This window comes from Anas acuta, unplaced genomic scaffold, assembly GCF_963932015.1.
Source record: "Anas acuta unplaced genomic scaffold, bAnaAcu1.1 SCAFFOLD_398, whole genome shotgun sequence".
NCBI lineage: Eukaryota > Metazoa > Chordata > Aves > Anseriformes > Anatidae > Anas > Anas acuta.
Genome location: NW_027075985.1, coordinates 1 through 22,848, shown reverse-complemented (window position 1 = coordinate 22,848; position 22,848 = coordinate 1). Strand labels below are relative to the sequence as shown.

At 56.9% G+C, this 22,848-nt stretch overlaps 2 protein-coding genes across 33 annotated transcripts; both read left to right on the top strand.

Moving 5' to 3' along the window:
- The first annotated feature begins 43 nt into the window (after positions 1-43).
- On the top strand, positions 44-22,807 carry LOC137848785 (sarcoplasmic/endoplasmic reticulum calcium ATPase 1). Of its 32 annotated transcripts, none has more exons than XM_068668263.1 (21): positions 44-203; positions 1,076-1,214; positions 2,102-2,182; positions 2,990-3,075; positions 4,128-4,425; positions 8,229-8,395; positions 9,660-9,748; positions 10,874-10,976; positions 11,068-11,199; positions 11,282-11,407; positions 11,498-11,716; positions 13,700-14,035; positions 16,420-16,640; positions 19,546-19,748; positions 19,831-19,916; positions 20,869-21,002; positions 21,083-21,200; positions 21,285-21,422; positions 21,453-21,521; positions 21,671-21,769; positions 21,896-22,024. In XM_068668263.1, exons 1-21 carry the CDS (start codon positions 75-77, stop codon positions 22,007-22,009), a joined length of 3,087 nt encoding a protein of 1,028 aa, XP_068524364.1. In that variant the 5' UTR covers positions 44-74; the 3' UTR covers positions 22,010-22,024. The 32 variants fall into 32 exon arrangements, with proteins under 32 accessions (XP_068524364.1, XP_068524358.1, XP_068524363.1 ...); XM_068668257.1 differs by having other exon boundaries at positions 21,839-22,024; XM_068668262.1 differs by having other exon boundaries at positions 21,671-21,778.
- Positions 16,792-18,416, top strand: LOC137848789 (uncharacterized). The gene is made up of 3 exons (XM_068668278.1): positions 16,792-16,970; positions 17,088-17,605; positions 17,953-18,416. Exons 1-3 carry the CDS (start codon positions 16,855-16,857, stop codon positions 18,399-18,401), a joined length of 1,083 nt encoding a protein of 360 aa, XP_068524379.1. The 5' UTR covers positions 16,792-16,854; the 3' UTR covers positions 18,402-18,416.
- Positions 22,808-22,848: the final 41 nt, after the last annotated feature.

Sequence of the window (22,848 nt, the reverse complement as noted above, 5' to 3'; positions counted from 1 at the left end):
TTTGGGGTTTTCCCCCCAATTTGGGATTTCTCCTCAGTTTGGGGTTTTGCCCTAAATTGTGTTTTTTCCCCCCGATGTGGGGTCCCCGTGCCCCCCAGGTGCTGGCGTGGTTCGAGGAGGGCGAGGAGACCATCACGGCCTTCGTCGAGCCCTTCGTCATCCTCCTCATCCTCGTGGCCAACGCCGTGGTGGGAGTCTGGCAGGTGGGGGGCATTTTGGGGACGTTTGGGGACATTTTGGGGACTTTGGGGACACTTTGGGGACATTTTGGGGATGTTGGGGACATTTTGGGGACACTTTAGGGACATTTGGGGACGTTTGGGGACACTTTGGGAAGATTGGGGACACCTTGGGGACAGTTTTGGGGACTTCGGGGACACTTTGGGGATGTTGGGGATGGGTTTGAGGACTTTGGGGACATTGGGGGCACTTTGGGGACACTTTGGGGACATTTGGGGACATTTGGGGATGGGTTTAGGGACTTTAGGGACACTTTGGGGACATTTGGGGATGTTGGGGGCACTTTGAGGACACCTTAGGGACATTTGGAGACACCTTGGGGTTGGGTTGGGGACATTGGGACCCCAAAAACACCCCCAACACCCCCCCCAAATCCCCTGAACTGCCCCCAAATCCCCCAGAACTGTCCCCAAATGCCCCCAAATCCCCAGAATTGTCCCCAAACCCCCGCAAATCCCCCCAAAATCTCCCCAAATCCTCCCAAACCCCCCCAAAACCCCCGCAACACCTCCCAAATCTCCCCAAAATCCCCCCAAATCCCCCCAAACCCCCCCAAATCCCCCTGAACTGCCCCCAAACACCCCCAAATCTTCCAGAACTAGTCCCCAAATCCCCCAAATTCTCCCCAAACCCCCCGAAATCCCCCCAACCCCCCCCAAATCCCCCAGAACTGTCCCCAAATCCCCAGAACTGTCCCCAAATCCCCCCCAAATCCCCCCAAACACCCCCCAAACTCCCCCCAACCCCCCCAAAATCCCCCCAAATCCCCCCCCAACCCCCCCCAAAATCCCCCCAAACCCCCCAAATCCCCCAAATTTCCCCGAATCCCCCCCAGGAGCGCAATGCGGAGAACGCGATCGAGGCGCTGAAGGAGTACGAGCCCGAGATGGGCAAGGTGTACCGCGCCGACCGCAGCGCCGTGCAGCGCATCAAGGCCAGGGACCTCGTGCCCGGGGACATCGCCGAGGTGGCCGGTGAGGGGCCAGCGCCTCCCAGTAACTCCCAGTAACCTCCCAGTAACCCCCAGGGCTTCCCTGTAACCCCCAAGTAATCCCCAAGGGCATCCCAGTAACTTCCAGTAAGAATTAGTGCATCCCAGTAACCTCCCAGTAAGCTTTAGTGCATCCCAGTAAGCTTTGGTGCATCCCAGTAAGCCTTAATGCATCCCAGTAACCTCCCAGTAAGCCTTAATGCATCCCAGTAGCTTCCCAGTCACCCCTAGAGCTTCCCCATAACCCCCCAGTAATCCCCAAGGGCATCCCAGTAACTTCCCAGTAAGCTTTAGTGCATCCCAGTAACACTTAATGCATCCCAGTAACCTCCCAGTAGCCCCCAGTAACCCCCAGAGCTTCCCCATAACCCCCAAGTAATCCCCAAGGGCATCCCAGTAACTTCCCAGTAAGAATTAGTGCATCCCAGTAACCTCCTAGTAAGCTTTAGTCCATCCCAGTAAGCCTTAACGCATCCCAGTAACCTCCCAGTAACCCCCAGTAACTCCCCAGTCACCCCCAGAGCTTCCCTGTAACCCCCAAGGACATCCAGTAACCTCCCAGTAAGCCTTAGTGCGTCCCAGTAACCTTTAACGCATCCCAGTAACCTCCCAGTGACCTCTGAGGACATCCCAGTATCTTCCCAGTAACCCTTCATGCATCCCAGTAACCTCCCAGTAAGCCTTAGTGCATCCCAGTAACCTCCCAGTAGCCCCCCAATCCCTCCCAGCAGCCTCCCAGTACCCCTCAGCCCCTCCCAGTCCCCTCCCAGTCCCCCCCAGCCCCTCCCAGTCCCCCCCCAGCCCCCTCTCAGCCCCCCCCAGTCCCTCCCAGTGCTCCCAGTCCCTCCCAGTAACGACGGCTGCCCGCAGTGGGGGACAAGGTTCCGGCCGACATCCGCATCCTCTCCATCAAGTCCACGACCCTGCGCGTCGACCAGTCCATCCTCACCGGTACGGGGGCAACTGGGAGACAACTGGGGGCAACTGGGGGGACAGCTGGGAACAACTGGGAGCAACTGGGAACAACTGGGGGGACAGCTGGGAACAACTGGGCTCAACTGGGGTACAACTGGGATATAACGGGTACAACTGGGGCACAACTGGGAGCAACTGGGGGTACAACTGGGAGACAACTGGGCACAACTGGGGGTACAACTGGGCTATAACTGGGGTACAACTGGGTGCAACTGGGGTACAACTGGGAGCAACTGGGGGTACAACTGGGAGACAACTGGGTACAACTGGGGTACAACTGGGACACGACCGGGTACAACTGGTTGTAAACTGGGACACAACTGGGCACAACTGGTTGTAGATGGGGACACACCAGTTTAGAACCAGTTGTAAACTGGGACACAACTGGGCATAACTGGGTATAATTGGGGCATAACTGGGCCCAACTGGTTGTAGATGGGGACACAACTGGGCACAACCAGTCATAAACTGGGGTGCAACTGGGCCCAACTGGACACGACCAGTTGTAAACCGGTGCTCAACTGGGCCCAACTGGTTATAACTGGGCCCAACTGGTTGTAACTGGGGCATAACTGGGCCCAACTGGTTATAACTGGGCCCAACTGGTTGTAACTGGGCGCACAACCGGAGGTGTTTACGCACAACCGGTCCTGAACGGGGACAACTGGGGACAAAAATGGGCGCAAACGGGGTCCTAACTGGTGGCAACTGGTCAGAAATGGTGTCACGACCGGTGCTAACTGGTGCGAACTGGTTTGAACTGGTTTGAACTGGTTTGGACAGGTGAGTCGGTGTCGGTGATCAAGCACACCGACCCCGTGCCCGACCCCCGCGCCGTCAACCAGGACAAGAAGAACATGCTCTTCTCCGTGAGTCCCCGCGGCCACCAACGCGTCCCCAAGGCCACCAACGGGTCCCCAGGGTCACCACCGGGACCCCAAGGCCACCGTCACCACCCCATGTCCCCAAGACCCTGTCCCCATCGCCACGACCCCATAACTGTGTCCCCCAAGGCCACCAACCCCATAACTGTGTCCCCAAGGCCACCGTTGCCACCCCGTGTCCCCAAGGCCACCAACGGGTCCCCAAGGCCACCACATCCCCACCATGATGTCCCCAAGGCCACCATCCCCATGTCCCCAAGACCACTGTGTCCCCAAGCCCACCACGTCCCCATCACCATGCCCCCAAGACCTTGTCCCCATGGCCACCAGACCCCAAGGCCACCATCCCCATCCCCATGTCCCCAAGGCCACCATCACCATCCCCTTGTCCCCGTCACCATGTCCCCAAGCCCTTGTCCCCAAGGCCACCACATCCCCAAGGCTACCATATCCCCAAGGCCATCATCTCCATCATTGTGTCCCCAAGGCCACCATCCCCATCCCATGTCCCCAAGTCCTTGTCCCCAAGGCCACCAGACCCCCAAAGCCTCATCCCCACCACCATGTCCCCAAGACCTTGTCCCCAAGGCCACCACGTCCCCACCACGATGCCCCCAAGACCACCACGCCCCCAAAGCCTCATCCCCACCACCATGTCCCCAAGGCCATTGTGTCCCCAAGGCCATTGTGTTCCCAAGTTCTTGTCCCCAAGGCCACCACATCCCCAAAGCCTCATCCCCACCACCATGTCCCCAAGCCCTTGTCCCCAGGGCCACTGTGTCCCCAAGGCCTTGTCCCCAAGGCCACCAACCCCATCATTGTGTCCCCAAGGCCCCCATCCCCATCCCCATGCCCCCAAGGCCTTATCCCCAAGGCCACCACCTCCCCACCATGATGTCCCCAAGGCCACCATCCCCATCCCCACGCCCCCAAGCCCTTGTCCCCAAGCCCACCACATCCCCCCCATGATGTCCCCAAACCCACCACCACGTCCCCACCACCGTGTCCCCAACCCCGTGTCCCCTCCCTGTCCCCAGGGCACCAACATCGGGGCGGGCAAGGCGGTGGGCATCGTGGTGGCCACGGGGGTGAACACGGAGATCGGCAAGATCCGCGACGAGATGGCGGCCACGGAGCAGGACAAGACGCCGCTGCAGCAGAAGCTGGACGAGTTCGGCGAGCAGCTCTCCAAGGTCATCTCGCTCATCTGCGTGGCCGTCTGGCTCATCAACATCGGCCACTTCAACGACCCCGTCCACGGCGGCTCCTGGATCCGCGGCGCCATCTACTACTTCAAGATCGCCGTCGCCCTGGCCGTGGCCGCCATCCCCGAAGGTGACAACTGGGGGGGGGTTCTTAGGGGGTGGGGGGGTCCTTGGGGTCCTCGCTGCTCTTCTGATGCCGGTCTCTAATCCTATGGGGTCTTCTAACGCCCTTCCTTGAGTCCTTGTGGTCCTTGTTGACCTCTTGTGGTCTTCTAACACCGTTCCTTGACCTTATTCATCCTTCTAACACAATTCCTTGACCCTATGGGGTCTTCTAACACCCTTCCTTGAGTCCTTGTGGTCTTTGTTGACCTTATCTGTCCTTCTAACACCATTCCTTGAGTCCTTGTGGTCTTCTAAGACCATTTGTTGGCCCCTTGGGGTCTTCTGACCCCATTCCTTGACCTTACCTGTCCTTCTAACACCCTTCCTTGATGTTATATGGTCTTTTAACACCATTCTCCAATCCTATGGGGTCTTCTAACACCCTTCCTTGAGTCCCTGTGGTCTTCTAAGATCGTTTGTTGACCACTTGTGGTCTTCTAACACCATTCCTTGAGTCCTTGTGGTCTTCTGAGATCGTTTTTTGACCTGTTGTGGTCTTCTAACACCTTTCCTTGACCCTATGTGACCCAAGACGATTCCTTGACCTTATCTGTCCTTCTAACACCCTTCCTCGACATTTTATGGCCTTCTAACACCATTCGTTGACTTGATGTGGTCTTCTAAGACCATTTCTTGACCCTTTGTGGTCTTCTAAGACTGTTCATTGGCCCCTTGGGGTCTTCTAACACCGCTCCTTGAGTCCTTGTGGTCTTCTAACACCGTTCCTTGACCCTATGGGGTCTTCTAAGACCATTCCTTGAGTCCCTGTGGTCTTCTAAGACCATTTGTTGGCCCCTTGGGGTCTTCTAACACCGTTCTCTTGACCTTATCCATCCTTCTAACACCGTTCTCTAACCCTATGGGGTCTTCTAACACCCTTCCTTGAGTCCTTGTGGTCTTTGTTGACCTTATCTGTCCTTCTAACACCTTTCCTTGACCCTATGTGGTCTTCTAAGACCATTTGTTGGCCTGTTGTGGTCTTCTAACACCGTTCCTTGATCCTTTGTGGTCTTCTAAGACCGTTTGTTGGCCCCTTGGGGTTTTCTAACACCGTTCCTTGACCCTATCTGGCCTTCTAACACTGTTTCTTGAGTCCTTCTGGTCTTCTACGACCATTTGTTGGCCCCTTGGGGTCTTCTAACGCCCTTCCTTGAGTCCTTGTGGTCTTCTGAGACCGTTTTTTGACCTCTTGTGGTCTTCTAACCCCGTTCCTTTACCCTATATGACCTAACACCATTCCTTGACCTTATCTGTCCTAACACCGTTCCTTGACCCTTTGTGGTCTTCTAACACCCTTCCTTGAGTCCTTGTGGTCTTCCAAGACCATTTGTTGACCACTTGGGGTCTTCTAAGATCGTTTGTTGACCTCTTGTGGTCTTCTAGGACCATCCCTCAACCCTATGGGGTCTTCTAACACCGTTCCTTGACATTTTATGGCCTTCTAACACCATTTGTTGACTCCTTGGGGTCTTTTAACACCGTTCCTTGACCCTGTCTGTCCTTCTAACACCCCCGTTGACCCCATACGGCTTTCTAACACCGCTTTTTGACCCCATATGGCCCCCTAAGACCCTTTGTTGACCCCTGGTTGCCCTCTAAGACCATTTGTTGACCCCATATGGCCCCCTAAAACCATTTGTTGACCCCGTGTGGTCTTCTAACACCCTTTGTTGACCCCATTCGGCTTTCTAACATAGTTCTTTGACCCCATATGGCCCTCTAATCCCATTCCTTGACCCCATATGCCCCCCTAAGCCCATTCCTTGACCCCATACGTCCCCCTAAAACCATTCCTTGACCCCATATGGCCCCCTAAAACCATTTGCTGACCCCATATGTCCCCCTAAGCCCATTCCTTGACTCCATAGGGCCCCCTAAGACCATTCCTTGACCCCATATGGCCCCCTAAAACCATTTGCTGACCCCATATGTCCCCCTAAGCCCATTCCTTGACTCCATAGGGCCCCCTAAGACCATTCCTTGACCCCATATGCCCCCCTAAAACCATTCCTTGACCCCATATGTCCCCCTAAAACCATTCCTTGACCCCATATGGCCCCCTAAAACCATTCCTTGACCCCATATGGCCCCCTAAAACCATTCCTTGACCCCAAGTGGCCCCCTAAAACCATTTGCTGACCCCTTGTTGCCCTCCGAGCCCACCTGCTGACCCCTTGTTGCCTTCTAACACCGCTCCTTGATCCCCCACGTCCCTCTAAGCCCGTTCCTTGCCCCTATATGGCCCTGCAGCCCTGCTCCTTGCCCCTATAAGGCCCTCTAACGCCGTTCCTTGACCCCCCGCGGCCCCCCGAGCCCATTCCTTGCCCCTATATGGCCTCCTGACACCGCTCCCCGCCCCGAGGCGGCCCCGCGGCGCCGATCCTTGGCCTCACACCCCGTCCCCGCGCCCTTCCCCGACCCCACGTGGCCCCCTCACACCATTCCTTGCTCCTATATGGCAGCCCGCCCCGCTCCTTGGCCCCGTACGGCCCTCCTGGCACCGGCTGGGGACACCGTGTGGCCTTCTCACCATGTTCCCCGACCCCGCCTGGCCTTCTCACAACATTCCTTGGCCCCGTGCGGCCCTACAACGCCTTTCCTTCGCCCTATATAGGTTTACAAGCCCCTTTCGGGTCCTATAACGTCCTTTTTAAATTTAGTATGGTCTTTTAACACCTTTTCCTTGACCCTATATAAACTTATAAGCCCCTTTTGGGTCCTATAATGTCCTTTTTAATTTAGTACGGTCTTTCAACACACTTTCCTTGACCCTATATAGGGTTATAAGGCCCTTTCGGATCCTATAATGCCTTTTTTTTATTCTGCATGGCCTTATAATGCCTCTTCTTGACCCTATATAGACTTATGAGCCCCTTTTGGGTCCTATAACGTCCTTTTTAAATTTAGTACAGTCTTTTAACACCCTTTCCTTGACCCTATATAGGATTATAAGCCCCTTTTGGGGTCCTATAATGTCTTTTTTTTCATTCTGCGTGGCCTTATAACGCCTTTTCTTGACCCTATATAGGCTTACAAGCCCCTTTCGGGTCCTATAACGTCCTTTTTAAATTTAGTACTGTCTTTTAACACCCTTTCCTTCACCCTATATAGGGTTATAAACCGCTTTTGGGTCCTATAATGTCCTTTTTTTATTTAGTATGGTCTTGTAACACCTTTTCCTTGACCCTATATAGGGTTATAAGCCACTTTTGGGGTCCTATAATGCCCTTTTTTCATTCTGTGTGGCCTTATAATGCCTTTTCTTGACCCTATATAGACTTGTGAGCCCCTTTTGGGTCCTATAATGTCCTTTTTTTCATTCTACACAGTTTTGTAATACCCTTCCTTGATCCTATATAGGGTTATATACCCTTTTTGAGTCCTATAATGCCTTTTTTTTCATTCTTCATGGTCTTGTAACACCCTTTCTTGACCCTATATAGGGTCATAAACCCCTTTTGGGTCCTATAATGTTTTTTTTTCATTCTTTACAGTTTTGTAACACCCTTTCTTGACCCCATATAGGGTCATAAACCCCTTTCGGGTCCCATAATGCCTTTTTTTTCCTTCTTCATGATCTCCTACCACCTTTTTCAACCCCATTTATCTCCCACCCCACCCCCTGCTCCTACAGACCCTTACACCGCCCTCCCTCGCCCCCACACAGCCCCGTATCGCCCTCCCTTCACCCCACACCCACCCCTCGACCCTTTTGGGGTCTCGGCTCCCCTCCCCGGGGGGGCTGAAGACCCCTTTTTGTTGCCGCAGGGCTGCCGGCCGTCATCACCACCTGCCTGGCGCTGGGGACGCGGCGCATGGCCAAGAAGAACGCCATCGTGCGCAGCCTCCCCTCCGTCGAGACCCTGGGCTGCACCTCGGTCATCTGCTCCGACAAAACCGGGACCCTCACCACCAACCAGATGTCCGTCTGCAAGGTGGGGGGGCGCCGCGGGGCCTTTGGGTGCTCCCCGTGTCCCCTTGGGTGACCCGAGGAGCTTCGTGACCTCCTGATGTCACCTTGGGTGACCCAAGGTCCTTCATGACCTTCTGACGTCTCCTTGGGTGCTCCCGATGTCCCTTTGGGTGCCCCAAGGACCTTTTGATGTCACCTTGGGTGCCCCAAGGACTTCCAGGAGCTCCCAAATTCCTCTTGGGTGTCCCGAGGACCTTCTGATGTCCCCTTGGGTGCCCCGAGGAGCTTCGTGACCTTCTGATGTCTCCTTGGGTGACCCAAGGACCTTTTGATGTCCTCTTGGGTGACCCAAGGTTCTTCTGATGTCCCCTTGGGTGCCCCAAGGTCCTTGATGACCTCCCAATGTCACTTTGGGTGCCCCAAGGACCTTCTGATGTCCCCTTGGGTGCCCCAAGGAGCTCCCAATGTCCCTTAGGGTGCTCCAAGGACCTTTTGATGTCCCCTTGAGTGCCCCAAGGTCCTTCATGACCTTTTGACGTACCATTGGGTGCTCCCAATGTCCCCTTGGGTGACCCAAGAACCTCCAGGACCCTCTGACATCCCCTTGGGTGCCCCAAGGACTTCCAGGAGCTCCCAAATTCATCTTGGGTGCCTCAAGGTCCTCCAGGAGCTCCTGACGTCCCCTTGGGTGCCCCAAGGAGCTCCCGATGTCCCTTTGGGTGACCCAAGGACCTTTTGATGTCCCCTTGGGTGCCCCAAAGTCCTCCCAATGTTCCCTTGGGTGCCCCAAGGTCCTTGATGACCTCCCAATGTCACTTTGGGTGCCCCAAGGACCTTTTGATGTCCCCTTGGGTGCCCTAAGGACTTCCAGGAGCTCCCAAATTCCTCTTGGGTGCCCCAAGGTCCTTCATGACCTCCCGACTTCCCCTTGGGTGCCCCCAAAGTCCTCCAGTAGACCCCAGTTGGCCCCAGGACATCCCAGTTGACCCCAGGACGTCCCAGTTGACCCCAGTAGACCTCAGTTGGCCCCAGGACGTCCCAGTTGACCCCAGTAGACCCCAGTTGACCCCAGGACGTCCCAGTAGACCCCAGTTGACCCCAGGACGTCCCAGTTGACCCCAGTAGACCCCAGTTGGCCCCAGGACATCCCAGTTGACCCCAGTAGACCCCAGTTGGCCTTCAATACATCCCAGTTGACCCCAGTAGACCCCAGTTGGCCCCAGGACGTCCCAGTTGCCCCCAGAACACCCCAGCTGCCCCCTAACCTCATTGTCCTCCCCCCCCAGATGTTCATCGTGGACAAGGTGGAGGGCGACGTCTGCTCCCTCAACGAGTTCTCCATCACCGGCTCCACCTACGCCCCCGAGGGAGACGTGTGAGTGGGCCATACGGGTCCGGAACGGCCTCCCCTTGGGGGTCCTGTCCGGTATCGGCCTCGTTTTTGGGGCCTCCATCCCCAACGGGCCAATATCGGCCTCATTTTTGGGGCCGCTACCCCCAGTAGTTCAATATTGGCCTCATTTTTGGGGCCTCCACCCCCAATGGGTCAATATCGACCTCGTTTTTTGGGCCTCCTTATCCAACAAGGCAATATCAGCCTCGTTTTTGGGGCCTCCACCCCCAACGGGTCAATATCGGACTCGTTTTTGGGGCCTCCATCCCCAACAAACCCATCCTGGCCTCATTTTTGACCTCCCAAACCCCCAAAACCCAATCCTGGCCTCATTTTTGAGCTTCTCATCCCCCAAAAGCCAATTCTGGCCTCATTTTGGAGGTCCCCATACCCAACGAGCCAATTTTGGCCTCATTTTTGAGGTCTCCATGTCCAAAAAGCCAATCCTGGCCTCATTTTCGAGGTCCACATCCCCCAAAATCCAATCCCCGCCTCATTTTTGACCTCCCAACCCCCAACAAAACCCATCCCAGCCTCCTTTTTTACCCCCCCCACCCCCCAAAACCCAATCCCGGCCTCATTTTTGAGCCCCCCATCCCCCAAAATCCAATCCTGGCCTCATTTTTGAACCCCCAACAAAACCCATCCCGGCCTCCTTTTTGACCCCCCACCACCCCCCAAAACCCAATCCCGGCCTCATTTTCGAGCCCCCCCACCCCCCAAAACCCACTCCCGGCCTCATTTTTGAGCCCCACACCCCCCAAAATCCAATCCTGGCCTCATCTTTGACCTCCCAACCCCCAACAAAACCCATCCCAGCCTCCTTTTTGACCCCCCCCCACCCCCCAAAACCCAATCCCGGCCTCATTTTTGAATCCCCCAACCCCAACAAAACCCATCCTGGCCTCATTTTTGAGCCCTCCATCCCCCAAAACCCAATCCCAGCCTCATTTTTCAGCCCTCCATCCCCCAAAACCCATTCTGGCCTCATTTTTGACCTCCCGAACCCCAACAAAACCCATCCCGGCCTCACTTTTGCCCCACCCCCCACCCCCCAAAACCCATCCCGGCCTCATTTTCGAGCCCCCCCCCCCGCTGCCTCCCCAGGCTGAAGAACGAGAAGCACGTCAAGGCCGGGCAGTACGACGGGCTGGTGGAGCTGGCCACCATCTGCGCCCTCTGCAACGACTCCTCCCTGGACTACAACGAGGTGAGACCCCCGCCCCAAAACCCCCTTCCCCCAGCCCCCCGCCACTTTTTGGGGGGGGCTCCCGGTGACCCCAAAAGCCTCCTCCCCGCAGTCCAAGGGGGTCTACGAGAAGGTCGGGGAGGCCACGGAGACGGCGCTCACCTGCCTGGTGGAGAAGATGAACGTCTTCAACACCGACGTGCGCAACCTCTCCAAAGTAGAGCGCGCCAACGCCTGCAACTCCGTGAGTGCCCCCCCAGTGCCCCCAGTCTCCTCCCAGTGCCTCCAGTTCCGCCCCGTTGACCCCCAATAACCCCCCCAAAAAGGTCATCAAGCAGCTGATGAAGAAGGAATTCACCCTGGAGTTCTCCCGCGACCGCAAGTCCATGTCGGTCTACTGCTCGCCGGCCAAGGCTTCGCGCGCCGCCGTGGGCAACAAGATGTTCGTCAAGGTGGGACCACCAAAAAACCCCCTCCCCACAAGTCCTCGCCCCCCTTATCGCGGTCCCTTTGTCACCTCCTGTCCCCCCTCCCCACCCCAGGGGGCCCCCGAGGGCGTCATCGACCGCTGCAACTACGTGCGGGTGGGCACGGCGCGCGTGCCGTTGACGCCGGCGGTCAAGGAGAAGATTTTGGCGGTCATCAAGGAGTGGGGGACGGGGAGGGACACCCTGCGCTGCCTGGCCCTGGCCACCCGCGACACGCCCCCCAAAAAAGAGGACATGGTGCTGGAGGACTCCACCAAGTTCGCCGAGTATGAGGTGAGGGCGGTGGGCGGGGTCTTCAAGAATTGGGGTTTGGTTGGTGGGAGGGCTTCCGGGGGTTTCCCGGTCCCGTATCTCTGTGTGGGGTCCTCCACGGGTTCCCCAATCCCATATCTCCATGGGATGTCCTCTGTAGGTTCCCCGGTCCCATATCTTTATATGAAGCCCTCCATGGCTTCCCCGGTCCCATATCCCCACCCAACGCCCTCCATGGGTTCCTCAATCCCATACCTCCATATGAAGTCCTCTGTAAGTTCCCTGGTCCCATATCTCCATATGAGGTCCTCCACGGGTTCCCTGGTCTCATATCTTTATATGAAGCCCTCCACGGGTTCCCCGGTCCCATATCTCCATGAGATGTTCTCCATAGGTTCCTCAATCCCATATCGTTATATGAAGCCCTTCTTGGGTTCCTTGGTCCCATACCTCCATATGAAGCCCTCTATAGGTTCCCTGGTCCCATATCTCTATATGAAGCCCTCCATGGGTTCCTCAATCCCATATCTTCTTGGGACATCCTCTACGGGTTCTCCGGTCCCATATCCCCACCCAACGCCCTCCATGGGTTCCCTGGTCCCATACCTCCATATGAAGCCCTCTATAGGTTCCCTGGTCCCATATCTCTATATGAAGCCCTCCACGGGTTCCTCAATCCCGTATCTTCTTGGGACATCCTCCACGGGTTCCCTGGTCCCATACCTCCATATAAAGCCCTCTATAGGTTCCCTGGTCCCATACCTCCATATAAAGCCCTCTATAGGTTCCCCGGTCCCATATCTTTATATGAAGCCCTCCATGGGTTCCTGGTCCCATATCTTCTTGGGATGCCCTCCACGGGTTCCCTGGTCCCATACTTCCATATAAAGCCCTCTATAGGTTCCCCGGTCCCATATCTTTATATGAAGCCCTCCACAACTTCCCCAGTCCCATATCTCCATATGAAGTCCTCTATAGGTTCTCTGGTCCCATATCTTTATACAAAGCCCTCCATGGGTTCCTCAATCCCATATCTTCTTGGGATGTCCTCCACGGGTTCCCTGGTCCCATATCTCCATATAAAGCCCTCTATAGGTTCCCCGGTCCCATATCTCCATGGGATGCCCTCCATGGGTTCCCTGGTCCCATATCCCCACCCAACGCCCTCCACGGGTTCCCTGGTCCCATATCCCCATACGACGCCCTCCATAGGTTCCCTGGTCCCATATCTCCATATAAAGCCCTCCATAGGTTCCCTGGTCCCATATCTCTATATGAAGCCCTCCACGGGTTCCTCAATCCCATATCTCCATGGGATGTCCTCTGTAGGTTCCCTGGTCCCATACCTCCATACAAAGCCCTCTATAGGTTCCCCGGTCCCATATCTCCATGGGATGCCCTCCACGGGTTCCCTGGTCCCATATCTTTATATGAAGCCCTCCACGGGTTCCTCAATCCCATATCTTCTTGGGACATCCTCTATAGGTTCCCCGGTCCCATATCTTTATACGAAGCCCTCCACGGGTTCCTCAATCCCATATCTTCTTGGGACATCCTCTATAGGTTCCCCGGTCCCATATCTTTATACGAAGCCCTCCATAGGTTCCTCAATCCCATATCTTTATATGAAGCCCTCCACAGCTTCCCCGGTCCCATATCCCCACCTAACGCCCTCCACGGGTTCCCTGGTCCCATACCTCCATATAAAGCCCTCTATAGGTTCCCCGGTCCCATATCTCCATGGGATGCCCTCCACGGGTTCCCTGGTCCCATATCTTTATATGAAGCCCTCCACGGGTTCCTCAATCCCATATCTTCTTGGGACATCCTCTATAGGTTCCCCGGTCCCATATCTTTATACAAAGCCCTCCACGGGTTCCTCAATCCCATATCTCCATGGGATGCCCTCTGTAGGTTCCCTGGTCCCATACCTCCATATAAAGCCCCCCACAGCTTCCCTGGTCCCATACCCCCACCCCACCCCCCATTTTTCCCCCCCCCTAGACCGACCTGACCTTCGTGGGCTGCGTGGGGATGCTGGACCCCCCCCGCAAGGAGGTGATGGGCTCCATCCGGCTGTGCCGCGACGCCGGCATCCGCGTCATCATGATCACGGGGGACAACAAGGGCACGGCCATCGCCATCTGCCGCCGCATCGGCATCTTCAGCGAGGAAGAGGAGGTGACGGGGCGGGCCTACACCGGCCGCGAGTTCGACGACCTGCCCCCCGCCGAGCAGCGCGAGGCCTGCCGCCGCGCCTGCTGCTTCGCCCGCGTCGAGCCCACCCACAAGTCCAAGATCGTCGAGTTCCTGCAGTCCTTCGACGAGATCACCGCCATGGTGAGGGCGCCGCGACGACGTTTTGGGGGGTTTGGGGGGTTTAGGGGGTGGTGGGAGCCCTGGAGGGTTCAGGAGGGGGTTGGTGGGGGGGGTTTGGGGTTCTGTTGTAGGGTTGATGTGGTTTTTTGGGGGTCTTGGTGTCATCATGATGTGGTTTTGGGGTCCCACCAGCATGTCCAACTTGGTTTTGGGGTCCCATGATTGTCCTGATGTGGTTTTGGGGTCCTGTTGTAGGGTTGATGTGTTTTTTTGGGGTCTTGGTGTCATCATGATGTGGTTTTGGGGTCCTGTTGTAAGGCTGATGTGGTTTTTGGGGGGTTTTGGTGTCATCATGATGTGGTTTTGGGGTCCCACCATCATCGTCCTGATGTGGTTTTGGGGGTCTTGCTATCATCATGACATGGTTTTGGGGTCCCATCGTAAGCCTGATGTGGTTTTGGGGTCCAACCATCATCATCCTGATGTGGTTTTGGGGTCCTGTTGTAAGGTTGATGTGTTTTTTTGGGGGTCTTGGTATCATCATGATGTGGTTTTGGGGTCCCACCAGCATGTCCAACTTGGTTTTGGGGTCCCATGATTGTCCTGATGTGGTTTTGGGGTCCTGTCATAATCCTGACATGGTTTTGGGGTCCCGTTGTAAGGCTGATGTGTTTTTTTGGGGGTCTTGGTATCATCCTGATGTGATTTTGGGATCCCACTATTGTCTTGACATGGTTTTGGGGTCCCACCATCATCATTCTGACGTGGTTTTGGGGTCCCATGATCATCCTGATGTGGTTTTGGGGTCTCATCATAAGCCTGATGTGGTTTTGGGGTCTTACCATCATCCTGATATGGTTTGTGCTGCCAACTGCCGATGACGGTGTTGGGGACATCATCGATGACATTTTTGGGGACATTCTTGGTGATTTAGTTGACGACTGCCGATGCCGGCGTTGCGGACGTCACCATTGACATTTTTGGGGACATTGTTGGCGATCACATTGATGATGACATTGGGGACATCATCGATGACATTTTTGGGGACATTTTTGGTGATTTTGTTGACGACTGTTGATGATGGCGTTGAGGACGTCATCGATGACATTTTGGGGACATTATTGGTGATTTTGTTGGTGCGATCCCATCAATGACGACATTGAGGATGTCATCAATGACATTTTTGGGGACATTGTTGGCGATCGCATTGGTGATGGCATTGGGGACGTCATCGATGACATTTTTGGGGACATTATTGGTGATTTAGTTGACGACTGCCGATGACGACATTGAGGACGTCATCATTGACATTTTGGGGACATTATTGATGATTGTGTTAATGACTGTTGATGACGTCCCCAACGTTGTCATCAATGACATTTTGGGGACATTCTTGGTGATTTTGTTGACGACTGCCAATGACAACGTTGAGGATGTCATTTATGACATTTTTGGGGACATTATTGGTGATTTTGTTGACGACTGTTGATGACGACATTGAGGATGTCATCAATGACATTTTTGGGGACATTCTTGGTGATTTTGTTGACGACTGTTGATGATGACATTGAGGACGTCATCAATGACATTTTTGGGGACATTCTTGGTGATTTTGTTGACGACTGCCGATGACGGCGTTGAGGACGTCATCATTGACATTTTTGGGGACATTCTTGGTGATTCTGTTGGTGACTGTTGGTGACGACATTGGAGACGTCATCGATGACATTTTGGGGACATTATTGGTGATTTTGTTGGTGCCTGTTGATGACAATGTTGGGGACGTCATCGATGACATTTTTGGGGACGCCGTTGGCGATTGCATTGATGACTGCCAATGATGACATTGGGGACATCATTGATGACATTTTGGGGACATTCTTGGTGATTTTGTTGACGACCGCCGATGACAGCGTTGCGGACGTCACCATTGACATTTTTGGGGACATTATTGATGATTGTGTTGACGACTGTTGATGATAGCGTTGAGGATGTCATCGATGACGTTTTTGGGGACATTCTTGGTGATTTAGTTGACGACCGCCGATGACGGCGTTGAGGACATCATCAATGACATTTTGGGGACATTCTTGGTGATTTAGTTGACGACTGCCGATGACGGCATTGCGGATGTCACCATTGACATTTTTGGGGACATCATTGGCAGTCACGTTGGTGACAACATTGGGGACATCATCAATGACATTTTTGGGGACATTCTTGATGATTTAGTTGACGACCACTGATGCCGGCGTTGCGGACGTCCCCATTGCCATTTTTGGGGACGTCGTTGCCGATCCCACCCCCAACTCTCACCACCCACCTTGGGGACCACGTCGGTGACCCCCGCCCCCCGTGACCACCCCCCCACCCCCCTTTAACCCCCCGAAACCCCCTCCCCCCAGACGGGCGACGGCGTGAACGACGCGCCGGCGCTGAAGAAAGCCGAAATCGGCATCGCCATGGGCTCGGGCACCGCCGTGGCCAAAACGGCCTCCGAAATGGTTTTGGCCGACGACAACTTCTCCACCATCGTGGCGGCCGTGGAGGAGGGCAGGGCCATCTACAACAACATGAAGCAGTTCATCCGCTACCTCATCTCCTCCAACGTGGGCGAGGTGGTCTGGTGAGACACGCCCCTCCCAGTTGCTTCCCAGTTGCCTCCCAGTTGGCTCCCAGTTCCCCGTATCCTGTCGGTTTGCACTCGTCTTGACCATTCCCTCCCAGTCCGCCCAGTTCCTCCCACTCCTCGCAGTCCCCCCAAGTCCCCCCCACTCCTCCCAGTCTCTCCAAGTCCCCCCCACTCCTCCCAGTTCCTCCCAGTCCACCCAGTTCCTCCCATGCCTCCCAGTCCCTCCCAGTCCACCCATTTCTCCCAACTCCTCCCAGTCTCTCCAAGTTCCCCCCACTCCTCCCAGTCCCTCCCAGTTCCCCCCACTCCTCCCAGTCCCTCCCAGTTCCTCCCACTCCTCCCAGTCCCTCCCAGTTCCTCCCAGTCATTCCCAGTCCACCCAGTTCCCCCCACTCCTCCCAGTCCCTCCCAGTTCCTCCCACTCCTCCCAGTCCCTCCCAGTCCCTCCCAGTTCCTCCCAGTCATTCCCAGTCCCTCCCAGTTCTCCCCACTCCTCCCAGTCCCTCCCAGTCCACTACCACACCATGAAGCAGTTCATCCGCTACCTCATCTCCTCCAACGTGGGCGAGGTGGTCTGGTGAGACACGCCCCTCCCAGTTGCCTCCCAGTTGCCTCCCAGTTGCCTCCCAGTTGGCTCCCGATTCCTCGATTCCCATCAGTTTGTACTCGTCTTGACCGTTCCCTCCCAGTCCGCCCAGTTCCTCCCACTCCTCGCAGTCCCCCCAAGTCTCTCCAAGTCCCCCCCACTCCTCCCAGTTCCTCCCAGTCCCTCCCAGTCCCCCCAGTTCCCCCCACTCCTCCCAGTCCCTCCCTGTTCCTCTCACTCCCTCCCAGTCCCTCCAAGTTCCCCCCACGCCTCCCAGTCCCTCCCAGTCCACCCATTTCTCCCAACTCCTTCCAGTCTCTCCAAGTCCCCCCCACTCCTCCCAGTTCCTCCCAGTTCCTCCCAGTCCCTCCCAGTCCCTCCCAGTTCCCCCTGCTCCTCCCAGTCCCTCCCAGTTCCCCCCACTCCTCCCAGTCCCTTCCAGTCCCTCCCAGTCCCTCCCAGTCCACTACCACACCATGAAGCAGTTCATCCGCTACCTCATCTCCTCCAACGTGGGCGAGGTGGTCTGGTGAGACACGCCCCTCCCAGTTGCATCCCAGTTGCCTCCCAGTTGCCTCCCAGTTGGCTCCCATTTGCATCCCGGTTCCCCAATTCCCATCAGTTTGTACTCATCTTGACTGCTCCCTCCCAGTCCCCCCAGTTCCTCCCACTCCTCGCAGTCCCCCCCAAGTCTCTCCAAGTCCTCCCCACTCCTCCCAGTTCCTCCCAGTCCCTCCCAGTCCACCCAGTTACTTCCAGTCCCTCCCAGTTCCCCCTACGCCTCCCAGTCCCTCCAAGTTCTCCCCACTCCTCCCAGTCCTTCCAAGTCCTCCCCAGTCCCTCCCAGTCTGCCCATTTCTCCCAACTCCTTCCAGTCTCTCCAAGTCCCCCCCACTCCTCCCAGTCCACCCAGTTCCTCCCAGTCCCTCCCAGTCCCTCCCAGTTCCCCCCATTCTCCCAATTTCTCCCATTTCCCCCATTCCCCTCTAATTTCCCCCATTCTCCCCATTCCTCCTGATTTCCCTTTTTTCCCCCATTCTCCCAATTTTTCCCCATTCCCCCAATTTTCCCCCATTTCCCCCACCCCCCCAATTCCCCCAATTCCCCCCAATTCCCCCAATTTCCCCAATTTCCTCCAATTTTCCCCCATTTCCCCTTTTCCCCCCTAATTACCCCAATTTCCCCCATTCTCCCAATTTCTCCCCATTTTCCCCATTTCCCCAATTTCCCCCAATTTCCCCCAACCCCCCCCAACCCTCCCACCCCCCACACCCCCTCGACCCCCCCCCAATTTCCCCAATTTCCTCCAATTTTCCCCCATTCCCCCTTTCCCCCCTAATTTCCCTTATTCTCCCCATTCCCCCCACTCCCCTCTAATTTCCCCCATTCTCCCAATTTCCCCCAATTTTTCCCAATTTCCCTTTTTACCCCCAATTTCCCCCATTTGCCCATTCCCCCAATTTCCCCCAATTCTCCCTATTTCCCCCCACTCCCCCCATTCCCCCCCCACCCCTCTAACCCCCCCAATCCCCCCAATCCCCCCAATTCCCTCAATTCCCCCAATTCCCCCCCATTCTCCCCATTCCCCTCAATTCTCCCCATTTCCCCCCATTTCCCCCAATCCCTCCTATTTTCCCCCATTCCCCCCACCCCTACAATTTCCCCAATTTCCCCCATTCTCCCAATTTTTCCCCATTTCCCCAATTCCCCCAATTTTCCCCCATTCCCCTTTTCCCCCTAATTTCCCTTATTCCCCCCAATTCCCCCCTGTCCCCCCCACCCCCCCAATCCCCCCTACCCCCCCACCTCCCCCCACCCCCCCAATTCCCCCAATTCCCCCAATTCTCCCCATTCTCCCCATTCCCCCTAATTTCCCAATTTCCCCCAATTTCCCCCATTCCCCCCACCCCCCCATTCTTCCAATTTCCCCCAATTTTTCCCCATTCTCCCCATTCCCCCCATCCCCCCCACTCCCCCAATTTCTCCCCATTCCCCCCCATTCCCCCCACCCCCCAATTTCCCCAATTTCCTCCAATTTTCCCCCATTCCCCCCATTCCCCCTAATTTCCCAATTTCCCCCAATTTCCCCAATTCCCCCAATTTCCCCCATTCCCCCTCCCTTCCCCCAATTCCCCCAACTCCCCCATTCCCCCAATTCCCCCAATTCCCCCAATTTCCCCAATTTTCCCTGTTTTCCCCCATTCCCCCTTTCCCCCCTAATTTCCCCCAATTCTCCCTATTTCCCCCAATCCCTCCTGTTTTCCCCCATTCCCCCCCCACCCCCCTGTGCCCCCCCCCCCGTCCCCCCCCCAGCATCTTCCTGACGGCGGCGCTGGGGCTGCCGGAGGCGCTGATCCCGGTGCAGCTGCTGTGGGTGAACCTGGTGACGGACGGGCTCCCGGCCACCGCGCTGGGCTTCAACCCCCCCGACCTGGACATCATGGACAAGCCCCCCCGCAGCCCCAAGGAGCCCCTCATCAGCGGATGGCTCTTCTTCCGCTACCTGGCCATCGGGGGTGAGCCTCGACCCCCCCCCCCAAACCCCCTCCCCAATTTTTTATGGCCCCCCCCCCCCCAAAATGTGGTTTCTCGCCCTAGGGTACGTGGGGGCGGCCACGGTGGGGGCGGCCGCCTGGTGGTTCCTCTACGCCGAGGATGGGCCCAGCGTCTCCTACCACCAGCTGGTGAGGGGGGGGGGTCAGGGGGGGTGGGGAGGGGGTCAGGGGGGGGTGAGGGGGGGGCGTGGGGGGGGGTCGGGGGGGGTTGGGGGGTGTTGGGTTGGTCAACGTGGTCATTGGGGGTCATCGTGGTTGGGGGGTCGTGGTGGTGGTGGGGGGGCATGGTGGGCATTGGGGGGTCATGGTGGCGCCCCCCCCGCCCCAATAATGCACCCCCAACCCCCAATAATGCCCCCCAACCCCAATAACGCCCCCCCAACCCAATTTCACCCCCTCCAACCCCAATAACGCCCCCACCACCACGTTGACCCTACCATTGCGTTGACGTCCCCAACCACCCCGTTGACTTCCTACCCACCTCGTTGACCCCCCCCAACCCCAATAACGCCCCCCCAAACCCCAATAACACCCCCCCACCCCAATAACGCCCCCACCACCGCGTTGACCCTACCATTGCGTTGACGTCCCCAACCACTGCGTTGACTTCCTACCCACCTCGTTGACCCCCCCCACCCCAATAACGCCCCCCCCACCCCAATAACACCCCCCCACCCCAATAATGCCCCCCCAATCCCAATATCACCCCCCCACCCCAATAACGGCCCCCCAACCCCAATAACGCCCCCACCACCGCGTTGACCCCACCATCATCGCGTTGACGTCCCCAACCACCACGTTGACTTCCTACCCACCTCGTTGACCCCCCCCACCCCAAAAACGCCCCCCCCACCCCAATAATGCCCCCCCAACCCCAATAACACCCCCCCAACCCCAATAACACCCCCCCACCCCAATAATGCCCCCCCAACCCCAATAACGACCCTACCACCACGTTGACCCAACCACCGCGTTGACTTCCTCCCCATCCCATTGCCCCCCCCCACCCCAATATCGCCCCCCCCACCCCCTGATATCACCCCCCCCACCCCAATAACGCCCCCCCCGCGCCCCCCCCCAGACCCACTTCATGCAGTGCACCGAGCACAACGCCGAGTTCGAGGGCCTGGACTGCGACATCTTCGAGTCGCCCGTGCCCATGACCATGGCGCTCTCCGTGCTGGTCACCATCGAGATGTGCAACGCCCTCAACAGGTAGGGGACAAGGGGACAAATTGGGGGGGTCAGGGGGGGTCCGGTGACCTCATAACCTCGTGTCCCCCCCCTCCCCACAGCCTCTCGGAGAACCAGTCCCTGGTGCGGATGCCGCCGTGGGTCAACATTTGGCTGGTGGGCTCCATCTGCCTCTCCATGTCCCTGCACTTCGTCATCCTCTACATCGACCCCCTGCCCGTAAGGGTTTTTTTTTGGGGGGGTTTTGGTTTTTTTTGGGGAGGTTTCGGGGTGCTGAGGGTGGTCCCGGTGTCCCCCCCCTAGATGATTTTCAAGCTGACGCCGCTGGACCTGGTGCACTGGCTGATGGTGCTGAAGATTTCCTTCCCCGTCATCCTCCTGGACGAGGCCCTCAAGTTCGTGGCCAGGAACTACCTGGAGGGTGAGCGGCGGGGACACCGTGTCCCCAAGGGGGTCCCCAAGGTCCCCAAGGTCCCCAATGATGGCCCCAATGTCCCCAGTGATGGCCCCGATGGCCCCAAGGTCCCCAATGGCCCCAATGTCCCCAGTGATGGCCCCAATAGCCCCAATGATGGCCCCAATGTCCCCAAGGTCCCCAATGATGGCCCCAATGTCCCCAGTGATGGCCCCGATGGCCCCAATGTCTCCAAGGTCCCCATGACCCCAGTGATGGCCCCAATGGCCCCAAGGTCCCCAACAACCCCAATGATGGCCCCAATGATGGCCCCAATGTCCCCAACAGCCCCAAGGTCCCCAACAACCCCAATGATGGCCCCAATGGCCCCGATGTCCCCAAGGTCCCCAACAACCCCAATGATGGCCCCAATAATGGCCCCAAGGTCCCCAACGGCCCCAAGGTCCCCAACAACCCCAATGATGGCCCCAAGGTCCCCAATGTCCCCAATGACCCCAAGGTCCCCAATGACCCCAATAATGGCCCCAATGTCCCCAACAGCCCCGATGTCCCCAATGATGGCCCCAATGTCCCCAAGGTCCCCAACGGTCCCATAGCCACGTCCCCGTATTGATCCGGCCCCGTATTTCCACGTCTCCTCGTCCCCCTGTCCCCATGTCCCTGTGTCCCCACATCGCCTTGTCCCCACGTCCCAATGTCCCCACATCTCCAGATTTCATTGTCCCCATGTCCCCGTATCTCCATGTCCCCGTGTCCCCAAATTTCATTGTCCTCATGTCCCAATGTCCCCATATCTCCAGGACCCCATATCCCCACATCTCCTTGTCCCCATATCCCATTGTCCCCATGTCCCCAAATTTCATCGTCCCAATGTCCCCACATCTCCATATCTCATTGTCCCCCTGTCCCCATATCACCATGTCCCCATCTCCCCATATCCCAGTGTCCCCATGTCCCCTTGTCCCCACATCTCCATGTCCCCATGTCCCCATATCCTCATACCTCCTTGTCCCCATATCCCAGTGTCCCCATGTCCCCAAATTTCATTGTCCCCTTGTCCCCATATCACCATGACCCCATATCTCCACATCTCCATGTCCCCATATCCCAGTGTCCCCATGTCCCCAAATTTCATTGTCTCCATGTCCCCCCCACATCTCCTTGTCCCCATCACCCCCATCCTCATCGTCCCCATTGTCCCCATCCTCATCACCCCCCCGTTGTCCCCAAATTGTCCCCAAATTGTCTCCATCTCCCCCCCATAGCGTAACCTCGCGGCCCCTCCATCGTCCTCGCGCCCGGCCGCAGGTACCCCCAGACCCCCCCGTGTCCCCCCAAATGTCCCCCGTGTCACCCCAAATGTCCCCAGTGTCACCCCAAATGTCCCCCTGTCACCCCAAATGTCCCCATCACCCCCATGTGTCACCCCTGTGTCTCCATTGCCCCATTTTT

Coding starts and splice junctions, on each gene's coding strand:
- LOC137848785 (XM_068668245.1), top strand. CDS start 75: ATGTGGGGTCCCCGTGCCCCCCAGGTGCTGGCGTGGTTCGAGGAGGGC. Junction 8,396..9,659: donor ACCAGATGTCCGTCTGCAAG/GTGGGGGGGCGC, acceptor CTCCCCCCCCAG/ATGTTCATCGTGGACAAGGT. Junction 21,201..21,284: donor TCTACATCGACCCCCTGCCC/GTAAGGGTTTTT, acceptor TCCCCCCCCTAG/ATGATTTTCAAGCTGACGCC.
- LOC137848789 (XM_068668278.1), top strand. CDS start 16,855: ATGCCTCCCAGTCCCTCCCAGTCCACCCATTTCTCCCAACTCCTCCCA. Junction 16,971..17,087: donor ACTCCTCCCAGTCCCTCCCA/GTTCCTCCCACT, acceptor AGTCCCTCCCAG/TCCCTCCCAGTTCCTCCCAG. Junction 17,606..17,952: donor GTTCCTCCCAGTCCCTCCCA/GTCCCTCCCAGT, acceptor CACTCCTCCCAG/TTCCTCCCAGTCCCTCCCAG.